This window comes from Rhinoderma darwinii, chromosome 10 (genome assembly GCF_050947455.1).
Source record: "Rhinoderma darwinii isolate aRhiDar2 chromosome 10, aRhiDar2.hap1, whole genome shotgun sequence".
NCBI lineage: Eukaryota > Metazoa > Chordata > Amphibia > Anura > Rhinodermatidae > Rhinoderma > Rhinoderma darwinii.
This window is the reverse complement of record NC_134696.1, coordinates 47485103-47497689: the sequence shown is the minus strand read 5'-3', so window position 1 is coordinate 47497689 and position 12587 is coordinate 47485103. Positions and strand designations below refer to the sequence as shown.

Genomic DNA, 12587 nt, shown 5'->3' with positions numbered 1-12587 from the left:
GGTTAAACCACGGACAACCTCATGGAAAGCCGACAGAACCCATTGAAGTAAATTGGTTCCATCAGCCGTCGGTGGTGTCCGTGGTGCTTCCGGTTTTCCGTTGTTCTGCTCCTATGACCAAGGTACGTCTTGTAGACTCTGTAGACATGATACATTCTTAGAGAGATTCTGAGACTACTGGTTAATTCCCGAGACACTGACATCTACGTGCTATGAGTACAGGACACAGAGCTGCCATCCAGCGCATTTTTTAACTGGAGCTGTCATTAAAACATTGGATGATACCTGTACTGTTATCCATCTAGCTCATTGCATCTTGACACTGCTGAATGTAGATGCCACAATATAGGCAAAAAGTAAAGCATGCCCATTAATAGCTTTTTTGTTTTCTTGCCATTGTCTTGCCACGGTTGCAAGCATGATCAGCAACTTCCAGCTACTATAAAAATTTGACTGCCAAGGACTTTTGACGTTGAATGCATCTCTATTCAACTCGCATATTGTTATGTTATGGACTAATTATCACATATATATATATATATATATATATATATATATAGGTGCTCCTGTAATGCTCGTATTAATAAAATATTTTGTGCTATAGTGCTGGCACACTTCCTGTCACATTCCGTTGCTTGGAAGAAAACCTGAAGATTGACAAGCGGGTAACTCGCTTTGTTCTGCCCATTGGAGCCACCATTAACATGGATGGCACGGCTCTATATGAAGCAGTAGCAGCCATCTTTATAGCTCAAATGAATGATGTGTCATTGGACGCTGGTCAAATAGCAACAGTGAGGTAACTTGTTCCTTTAACTTTCAACTGGATATATGTAGTAGAGGAACATGTAGATGTGTTATAATAACATAAAAATATCATTTTGTACTCCTCCTAGTCTCACAGCAACATTAGCCAGTGTGGGAGCAGCTAGCATCCCCAGTGCCGGCCTTGTCACCATGCTGCTCATCTTAACAGCTGTGGGGCTACCAACTCAGGACATCAGTTTGCTCATTGCAGTGGATTGGTTATTGTAAGTACATAGTTCCTTTCTTTACATTGAGTATTTGTCATACAGAAATAAAAGTCTACAATAAATTTCACAAACTGGATATATGCCCAATGGTTCTTACTTACTGTATACATGCCTCCCAACTGTCCCTTTTTTGCAGGATTGTTCTTCAAAATGTGCCTCAAAGGGTTGGGCTTTCCTAGGCGGATGGGGGTCGGTGCTTAAAATCTCTCAATAATATTCATACATACCGACCTCTGACTTCCTGCCGGCATCTCCCTCCCGGCATCTCGCATGCGGCCGTACTGCTCTGCAGTGTCCTTTAGGGTGCGTCCTTGGCATTAAAGGGCCAGCACGTGCACATGCCCTTCCACTCTTTGCCTCAGCATTGTTGTTGTCTACCCATGTTCGTATAGCAAACGGTCCCTTAGTTGTACCGTGTTCCCAGTGTTCCCGTATCCTGCTTCCCATATCCTGTCTCCTGTAACTGTGTTTGTTCCTGAGCTAAAGTCTAGTGTTGGAGTCATGTTGTGTCATTTGCCACGTCCAGTGTCATCTGCCATGTCCAGAGTCATCTGCCACGCCAAGCATCATCTGTGCCACGAATCAAAGCATCTGCTACCCCTCGAGTCTGTCTGGTGTCTAACAGGTACTCTTGTGCTGAGACTTCTGCATTGACTGTTGTTTGGCCAGCTGCCGCTCTGCTACGCCGGAGCAGCCTAGAGGGTCCACATACCCTGGGATCGTGACAGGAATTACCTGGATTTCTGCATTGATTACTAATAAAATGTGGTCTCAGTGTTATCTAAGTCACAATTATAAACAAACACAATCTAATTAAACTGATAACACAATAAAAGTGGTACTGTCCATATCTTTTATTGAGCACATTGAGTAATCATCTACAGTGCAGGGAGAAAAAGAAAGTGAATCTCATTGTAAATGACTTCTCCAAGAGCTAATTGGCAAAATGTGTTTCAATTAAAGAGATGAGACTGCAAGTGTGGGTTTTGCAGGTGATTTGCATCCTGGTTACTGACAAATCTGTTCTTTTCAAGAAGACACAAGCAACTGTCAGAAGACCTGATAAGGCGTGTTATAGAGATGGAAAACACTAAAAAAAAGCATTGCTAAAGACCTGGGTGTACATCAATCCACGGTGAGAAAAATTGTCTACAAATGGAGAGGAGGACTGTTGCTACTCTTCCTAGGAGTGGCCATTAATATCACTCCAAGAGCACGACGGGCAATTGGGAAAAAGGCTAGAAAAACCCAAGGGTACCAGCAAAAGACCTACTGAACTGCAAATACCTTTACTCATGTGTCCACCGTTAGAAAAACACTGGACAAGAATAATGGTAATGGAGAGACAGCACAAAAGAAGCCACTAGTGTCCAAAATAAATTGCGGCCCATCTTAAGTTTGCCCGAGACCATGTGGTTGTTCCAGAATACTTCTGGGAAAATGTTCTATAGACTGATGAGACAAAAGTATAACTTTATAGCACAAATGCACAATGCTATGTTTGGAGGGGAAAAAAAAAATCACTGCACGCTAATACTGAAATTTTATCCCAACTGTGAAGCATGGTAGAGGGAGCCTCATTGTTTGGGACTTCTTTGCTGCCTCAGGGACTGGACACCTTCCGATCATTGAGGGAACATTGAATTAAAAGCTATATCAAAACATTTTACAGGACAATTTAGGAGTCTATCACCTCAAGCTGAAGAGACATTGGGTGATGCAACAATGACCCAAAGCACACTAGTAAATCAACTAAAGAATGGTTAAAAAAGATTTGTGTTTTGGAATGGCCAAGTCAGAGTCCTGACCTTAATCCTGTGGCATGACCTGAAGAGCACTGTGCATACAAGGCATCCAGTATATGATCGGTACATGTCAAACAGCCGGACCCCGCACCGATCCAGCACTCCAGCGGCCTCTTGGCGCCGGATGATGTTGCTGTAAACAGATGACTCCGGTCAAAGAATAGCGGCCGAGCTGCAGTATTGCAGAACTGTTCCTATACAAGTGAATAGGAGCAGAGCTACAGTTCCGCCGAACGGGCGCTATGCACTGCATCCCGTTACAAACATCTGGGGCACGGAGACAGCCGGAGTTGCGGAACGGTCCGGATGTCGTACACGCACTGATCATATACTGATGACCTATCCGATGGATAGGTCATCAGTTTTCAGAAAGTGGACAACCCCTTTAAATCCTGTGAAACACCTAAAGAGTTAAGAAACTTCTAAATACTGTTTTTAATACTCTGAGGGGTATTTGTTTTAAAATTGGATGAATTATGGGGGGTTTCTGGTATATAGGCCTCTCAAAGCCACTTCATAACTGAACTAATCACTAAACTAGAAAGATAAAAGGACATTTAAAAAATTATGTCAACATACAGTAGACATATGGTAAATGATAACTACTAACTATTTTGTGTGGTATTACTATCTGTTTTACAAGCAGATACATTTAAATTTAGAAAAATGCTAATTTTTCTCAAAATTTTGGTGATTTTCTCAAGTAAACACTGAATGTACCACTTACATAAAGTACAATGTGTCACGAGAAAACAATCTCAGAATCGTTTGGATTGGTAAAACCATTCCAAAGTTATTAACACATAAAGTGACACATGTCAGATTTGAACAAATGGGTTGTGTCCAGGAGGCCAAAACTAGCTATGTCTCTAAGGAGTTAGGCTCTTAAGAGGATCTTAGGCTCTTAAGAGGACTAAAAAAAAATGATGTCATCATGCAAAATGATATGTGTCTTACTTCATGACTAGGCTATTTTATCAGGGACATATTTTAAAATGGGGCTCAGATGATTCATACTAGACTTCTAGTGTCAATGATCTCCATGTTTTTTTTAATTACTTGCAGAGACCGTATGAGAACCTCAATCAACGTCGTTGGTGACTCATTTGGAGCTGGAATCATCTACCATCTTTCGAAAGGAGAACTTGCTGCGATTGATGCAAAGCATGAGGCAAAGGATGGCACAGATATGGTGAAACTGCACATGATGAACCATGAGAGTGTTAAGAAGCCAGTCAGAGAGGGTGTTAATACCCCACCATTCTCATGTTATGCTTCACTACCTAATGAGTACGAGGTTCAAGTAGAGCCTTCTTTGTATCCATAGTTTCCATTTATGTTCTTACATGCCATTCATTCAGCTATATTCTTTATTATTTACCAGTGCCAGCCTCAGGTTACCCAGCTTTCCTTATTAACACTAGTATTAACAAGCAAGATGATAGGTATGGAGGACACAGTTGTGTACTGGATAGCTGCTGATGCCTTTTGTCATCTGTCCTCTATGTGTGCACAACAAATACTTCCCCAAATGTACACACCTGGACATCAACCAACAACACACCCATACAGAAATCTTTGATGACTTCTTAATAAATAATAAACGGAATGTCCTTTACAGCAAATAAGAAAGGGTTTGAGTTAAGAGAATTAAGACATTCTCAAAAATTGTTCAAACATTTACAGTAGTAGCATTTTAATAGGTCAGAGGTAAAACGTTTAAATAGCCTATTTGGGAGTTAATAGAGGGGGTGGTGTGTCTCCCATTCTGTTCCCTTATCTATTAACAGGATGAGGGGTGAGAGATTACAGCTGATGCTTGGAGGTCCCAGCAGTAAGACCCTGTGATGAGCTTATCGTGAAGGGACACATCTAAATGAAAGGGATTGTCCAAACGGAGAAAACAATAGTTTTGAGTGCCCCATCTTTGTCTCCAGCTCAGTTTGGCCTTGATGTAAAGAGCTAAATAATCTGAGACAGACTAGTTGCTAGAGACACCCAGGGGCTGTAGGATTCGCAAAAGTTGCTTTTACATCTGGGCACTGGAGACTAAGGAGGCCAAAAGGTCCCTCTGCCCCATTTGAGGAGGACAATACTATGAGCAGGGTCGGCCTTAGGATAGACGACGCCCCGTGCAAAATGTTCTTTCGGTGCCCCACCCCCATCATAAAAAATGCCCCATAAAAAATGCCCTTTTTAGTGCCCCCACGGAGTATAATGCCCTTTATAGTGCTCCCACACAGTATAATGGCCCCTTTAGTGCCCCACACACAGTATAATGTCTCCCCTGGATGCCACACACAGCCCTCCTTGTAGATAGATCCCCCCTGTAGATTGTGCAATACAGCCCTCCCGTAGATTGTGCCATACAGCACCACTGTAGATTCAGCCATACAGCCCCTACCTCTCCCTTGTAGACAGTGCCCCCACCACCCCTTTGTAGATAGTGTCATACAGCCCCCACCTCCCACTTGTAAGCAGTTCCATACCGACCCCCCCACCTCCCCCTTGTATGCAGTGCCTCCCAAACAAATAAAACAAAAAAAAATGTACACACCTAGGTCCTAAGGACACAGATACTATTGAATGTAGCGTCGCTACCACTGTAGTAGCCATAGAGGCTGCTAGCAGCACAACCGGGCATGGGGGGCCCTCATGCTCGGTGGCGCCGCTAGCACCCACTAGCCTGCAAAGGCAGCTGCAGAGTCGCCGGGCCCTGGCGCTTCACAAACACAAGCAGGGGAAGGGAGCCAGTGCAGCACCCCATCCACCTGCTGGAGTGATGCGCCCAGTGTGATCGCACAGGTCGCACGCCCCAAAGGCCGGCCCTGACTAGGAGGCCCTGTTACAGATTTTGCATTGGGGCGAAAGAGCTTCAATTTATGCCTCTGGCTACACCATGTCATTCCTCATATTAGCCTTAGTACTAAGATAAAATGGAAGATCTCTTAGTAATACCAGATCTAGGTTATTCTTTACACAATTCATATTCCACGTAACTTCCAGAGGGGAGGCATCTCAGTTTTATGTGATATATTCTCTCAATAACTATTATTCTGACTGTACCCACATTATATATAGTATACATATATCTTTCTTTGTAAATTTGTATTTTATATACAGTGTTCATGTAAAGTGCAGTTTATTGTCATATACTTGGAGATTGTTCTACTGTATATAACAGAAAGTTGACAAATATAAAATTGTTTTATGTACACTGTGTATGACTGTATGACAACATGTTTATAGCAATAGAATAAAAAGTACATTATATTAGTACAGGGTAAATCACTGACATACATTCATTCAATTAGATGTTTTCTAAAAATTTGTTGGCAACATTTGATCGTGTATGAAGCGTGGTAAAATTGTGGGTTTACCGCAAACTAAGTGCTTTCCTGTGGGAAACAAAATCACTGGTGACTATCTGTTACAAAAATTCTGACTATCTCAGACTATTTGTGGTGCTGCAACGTTTTTGGCAACCTTGTTTCCCATAGGAAAACATTCGCGTGCGTAGCCGTAATACCACAAATAATTCAATAAATTAATTGTAGATCTAGGACTTAAAGTCTATGTAAACCTTTGAAAGGCATTTTTTTTAATAAAAAGTTTAGTCAGTGTGATTGGTGCAACTTGATAATTGGTTTTTATTAAAAATTATTTTTACTTTTTGAGATACAGCTGCTCTGTATTCTCTATACAGAGCAGATGTATCTTGCTCTAAATCCTGTTCCTGTCAGGTCCACGGGACTGATGGTTTCAGTGAAAGCGGGTCAGACACGCAGGATCCACCTGTTATTCATCACATCTAAGTTCATAACTTAGATGTGATAGATTACAGGTAGAGCCTGCGTTTCATAGACACGCTGGACCCGCTTTCACTGAACCCGTCAGGTGTGCTGGACTGACGGATTCAGGTCATAGGGAACGAAACAGCTGCTTAGCTTTAGCTCCACATAGGCTCCATATCAGACCATAACAATGTAGAGCTAATATGGCCACAAATACTGTGAAATGCTATATTTTATGTAGGGATTCAACAGTGGAGTACATGGAAGATAGGGGAAACCATAGCAAAGATATAAATTAGAACCCTTTCAGGAGCTGCCTGAGACCACTACACTCCTAACCCTCCAGGACAGGAAGTCCTCTGGTGCCTTCATCCCATTTCCATGACACTAGTACATTATATACTTTGTTTTCTAACATTGCAGCACCTGTGGGGACTACATCTCTGTACAGCACCCTTTAAACAGTGGCAACACAAACCTAGAAATGGGCCTCTCTCCGGCAGCCCTATAGCAGCCGCATTTACCCACTCTATAATACGTTGTTAGAATTCACAAATCAGATGTCTTAATCTAGCGGAAAGGTAGCAAAGCAGATTACTACATATTCACTCATCTATAGTGAAAACAGCCACTTTGTTGCAAATAGTGTTTATTTTTAAATGGACACTAACTTTTCAAACAACTTACGCTAATCTAACAGTATACCTGATATAGAACAACTTTGTCATTTACTCACTGTTAAAATGTAGTTGTTTTATCCATGCACATTCTTTGTGAAGTTACTACCACAAGGTGTCTCCCTTCCTGTAATCTGCTGTCCACCCCCTGTTGTCAGTCTGTCTCTGGTTGCAGAGCAGAATGGACGGCTTCAAAAGGTAGGGGTGTGTCTCTTTACTGCCTGTCTATCGAAGTCTATTCACTTAGGAGCAGAAGGAGGGAGCAGAGAGAGTGAGTCAGCAACAGACATGCAGCATGTAAGTCTATGGGGGGGGAATCAGGAGGAGGGAGCAAAGAGAGCGTCTGAGTCAGTAACACACACGCTGCATGTAAGTCTATAGAGAGCGGAGGGGGAGCAGGGGGTGGAAGTAGGAACAGAGTGAAAAAGACAGAGATGTTTTGGTAAGATTTCTATGTCACCCCAGTGCTGGATTCTCAGCTACACTGCTCATTGTTGCTGTATAATCTCCTCCATGCTGCTGCAGCTTCTATATATGTGATGTTTATATATGTTATACATAAAGATAGGAGAGCATGTTTCTCCTCTTCTATGTGTGCAGTGTATAGAAGACATCATTATAATTAGGCTCCGCTCACTAGCTCAGAGACAACTGAGAATTAAAGAGAGAGCCTGCAGAGGGGAAAACTGCTAAATAATTCAGAATACAAGTCATATAATGGACAGAAATCATGTTATTCCTCATGTACACACATATGACAGCCTATTCTGAAAAGTCACCTGAAAAGTTAGATACGCTTTAACTAAGAACTGAACAATCTCTTACATTATAATAACTTTTTATGTGATACATCTTGTATGCAAATAATGAGTTTTTCTTTCCCCTTTTGGTTACATTAGAGCAGACCTTGTAATTGTTCAAGCACTTTCCTATTGATTTCCTCATAAATGTTTGATCTGCTGACTAGCTCAGAAAGTTCAGGACATTCTTGTATTACATAACTTGGCAGAATAATGTTGTTAGAAAAATACTGTTGTATGACTACAGTACATGAACAATCTCTATTGTATTACACCTAGATTTGTACAGTAGTGTGCACCAGGATCAGACTAGCCCACCAGTGTACCAGAGGATCCTCCAGTGGGCCCAGACACAATAATGGGCCCCAAAGGTCAAGAAGAAGAAAACCTGCTGACCTTGGAGCCAAAATCATTTCCTTAAGCTGAGCCCAAGGGACCCCAGTCCAATATTGATGTGCACAACATATAATACATTTTAATAAATGTGATATAAAAAAAATGATCACAGTATATTTACTACAGTCAATTCAATAGTGATTAGATACTGTTACTTTAATTCTCAAGTTCCTGCTGTAATATCCTCCTACTTCTGTATATACAACATTTATCCCTAAAAAGTGTTATATGTGTAATTTATGGCCAATCCAGTTTCATCTACAATTAAAAAAAACAAAAAACGAATTAAAGTGTTTTGTACTTTCCATGTGTCCTTGTCATTTTTGTTGCAATCCACTAAATATAAGAGATCTCAAACAATGGCATACATAGGGAAGGCGTGGACGATGCCCCCCATATGAGGACCCTCTAGTGCTGCTTCATACCACCATGTTATTCCAGTCCATCAGTCGCCACATCTATCACCCCTTGCAGGAAAATGGTGCTTATAACTCATGGATTCCCCTTGTTTATTAATGTGGCAATCCAATTTGCAAAAAAGATGGGGCTAACATGAGCTACTACCCTCCTTCCCCAGCTGTATCCGGAATACAGGGACCTGGGCTGGTGACAGCTACTCTTTTTTGTTTCTTGAATTGTTCTCTTTATGTGCAGATAATAAAAAAAGTATCATGACATTTTTTATAATGCAATTCCATAAATAAAGGGGAATAGTTATTTTAATTATGAACCTCCAGTCAACACATTTCATGATTACTATTATAATTTCTAATAATAACATTATAATAAGGGATTACTATGTATGCAGACTTCTCATATTTAAAGAGGTTGTCTGAGATTAGAAAAAAAGTGTGTGTTTATTTTATATTCCAGCTAATTTAATAATGACTTGAAATGCTAGACATATACGTGAGTGGCTCTGTTTCTGGAAAAAAAAAAAAGCAGACTTTTTTTTCCCAATTTTAAACAATCCTATTAAAATGGTTCCAAAGGTGGCGACTCACATAAAGATGCTCTGTAGCCTAATGTAAATAACAGTTTTCAGACACTGCATGTAAACAATGATTGTTTCCAATCACTGACAGCAAACAGTGATCCTACAAATGGTGAGATATAAAGCACAATGTATGTTACAAAGTTGCACTGCTTTTTATATTATAACACTGTAAATAAGGGCATCTATTAGAGAATTTCATCAGCGGATGCTGATGATTTCAAGCGTATGCCGCTCAGTGTCGTGGACATTACCACGTGGTGCCTCTCGGTCAATCAGTAGATGCAAATCGACGTGCTTGAGTGAGAATTCAGGGTGCTGTTTACCATCTAATAGATGCGTTGACTTAATGGGGCCTGTCTTCAAAACATTCACTTTTTGTATACTTTAAAAGTTTTAAAGGCTATTTTTTCCAATATTTATTATGTTAGAGAGTTGTTCCTTTATAATCCAGCAGTCACGATCCTGGACTCTTAACTCCAGAAAATAACATCTGTACAGAAACAATTGTGACCACAGATGATTCTGAGAAGATTTGCCAGCAAGGAAGGAGACCTGATTTAGAAAAGGATGTTAATAACAATCAAAATTTACAGAAGGAAAAAGAAAATGCCTGAAGGCTTAGGAAAGGAAATCTGCCCTTGTATCATTAATCATGAGATAGGGCTTCCGGCATGAGCAGACTTTACACAGCGACTGTTGATCTGTTCGCCTGGATTAAGACATCAAATACAGTTCAACCTGTAATCTGCTAGGAAAATTACAATGTTCCTAAGGTTCTCTGGAGAGCCGGAAGCTCAGAGCCAAGAGATTATACGTCCTTTCTGCCTGGCCTGAATAATCTTTTATTCAATAGGGGAATCTGTACTCTCATTCATTAACGTATTCACCATGCTCTTATTAATAGTATATCAGTAGATTCTCATAGATTTCAACCATATTTTCAATACTTATACATACCTCCCAACCGTCCCGATTCCGGCGGGACAGTCCCGGTTTCTCACCGCTGTCCCAGCCGGTCTTCAAAATGTCCCGCTGTCGCTGCATCAAAACAGCTGATCGCTGCTGACTGCAGCAGCGATCAGAAGAAGGCAGGAGTCTTGCGGCGATGTTCTCACTAGGATCAATGCCGGCCCGGGAGTGGTCCAGTCACCTGACCTGTCATCTGACTTCACCGGTCAGGTGACTGGACCACTCCCGGGCTGGCATCAACACCAATGAGAACGCTGCGGCAAGACTCCTGCCTTCTTCTGACAGTGAGTGAAAGCAAAGTGCATGTGCGGAGGAGGAGGAGGGTCTTTTTTTGCTCCCTGTAGGAGTCGGATTCCACAATCCCCGGAGAAGTGAGTGACTACACTGTCCATATATGGACACAGCGACGTCACTCACTTCTGAAGCGGAATCCCCGACCCTATGGCCGGGGATTCCGCTACAGGAGAAGTGAGTGACTACACTGTCCATATATGGATACAGTGACGTCACTCACTTCTGAAGCGGAATCCCCGACCCTGTGGCCGGGGATTCCGCTACAGAAGAAGTGAGTGACCAAACTGTCCATATATGGACACAGTGACGTCACTCACTTCTGAAGCGGAATCCCCGACCCTGTGGCCGGGAATTCCTCTCCAGGAGAAGTCAGTGACTACACTGTCCATATATGGACATTGAAGTCAGTAACTTCTCCTGGAAGGGGGGGGGGATGGGTGCAACCTACAGGGGGCTGTGTGGCATTACCTACAGGGGACTTGTTGGCATTACCTACAGGGGGCTGGGTGGCATTACCTGCAGGGGCTGGGTGGCATTACCTACAGGGGGCTGGATGGCATTACCTGAAGAGGTCTGGGTGGCATTACCTGCAGAGGGCTGGGTGGCATTACCTGCAGAGGACTTGGTGGCATTACATACAGGGAGCTGGGTGGCATTACCTACAGGGGGTCGGTGGCATTACCTACAGGGGCTGGGTGGCATTACATACAGGGGCTGGATGGCATTACCTGAAGAGGGCTGGGTGGCATTACCTGCAGAGGGCTGGGTGGCATTACCTGCAGAGGGCTGGATGGCATTATCTGCAGAGTGATGGGTGCAACCTAGAGGGGGCTGTGTGGCATTACCTACAGGGGACTTGGTGGCATTACCTACAGGGAGCTGGGTGGCATTACCTACAGGGGGCTGGGTGGCATTACCTGCAGGGGCTGGGTGGCATTACATATAGGGGGCTGGATGGCATTACCTGAATAGGGCTGGGTGGGCATTACCTGCAGAGGGCTGGGTGGCATTACCTACAGGGGGCTGGGTGGCATTACCTGCCGGGGGCTGGGTGGCATTATGTGCAGGGGCTGGGTGGCATTACATACAGGGGGCTGGGTGGCATTACATGCCGGGGCTGGGTGGCATTACCTGCAGAGTGCTGGGTGGCATTACCTGCAGGGGGCTGGGTGGCATTACCTACAGGGGGCTGTGTGGCATTACCTGCAGGGGGCTGGGTGGCATTACCTACAGGGGGCTAGGTGGCATTACCTACCAGGGGGGCTGTGTTACAAACGGCAACACGGCCCGGAACGGAATCGGAACGGATGCAATACGGCCAGGAAAAATGGCCCAAAACGGCCGTTTTTATCGGGTGACACATGGACCCTGTCATGTGAATAAGGCCTAAGGGGCTGTGTGTTGCGCTACCTACAGGGGGGCTGTGTCTGGAGCTATCTACAGGGGGGCTGTATCTGGAGCTATGTACAGGGGGCTGTGTCTGGAGTTATCTACAGGGGGGCTGTGTGTGGAGCTATCTACAGGGGGGCTGTATCTGGTGCTATCTACAGGGGGGCTGTGTCTGGAGCTATCTACAGGGGGGCTGTGTCTGGAGCTATGTACAGGGGGCTGTGTCTGGAGCTATGTACAGGGGGGCTGTGTCTGGCGCTATCTACAGGGGGGCTGTGTGTGGAGCTATCTACAGGGGGCTGTGTCTGGCGCTATGAACAGGGGGCTGTGTCTGGAGCTATCTACAGGAGGGCTGTGTGTGGAGCTATCTACAGGGGGGCTGTATCTGGCACTATGTACAGGGGGCCTGTATCTGGAGCTATCTACAGGGGG

The 12587-nt window shown here is 43.6% G+C and overlaps 1 protein-coding gene across 1 annotated transcript in view; it reads left to right on the top strand.

The window, feature by feature from the left end:
- LOC142661438 (excitatory amino acid transporter 2-like) overlaps positions 1–4782 on the top strand; it is a 60431-nt gene extending 55649 nt beyond the window's left edge. Inside the window, exons 7-9 of the mRNA XM_075838831.1 lie at positions 605–799; positions 897–1031; positions 3905–4782. Of these exons, the coding sequence (XP_075694946.1) occupies positions 605–799; positions 897–1031; positions 3905–4166 (592 nt within the window). The 3' untranslated portion in view covers positions 4167–4782. The remainder of the gene's footprint in view (positions 1–604; positions 800–896; positions 1032–3904) is intronic.
- The last annotated feature ends 7805 nt before the right edge of the window (positions 4783–12587 follow it).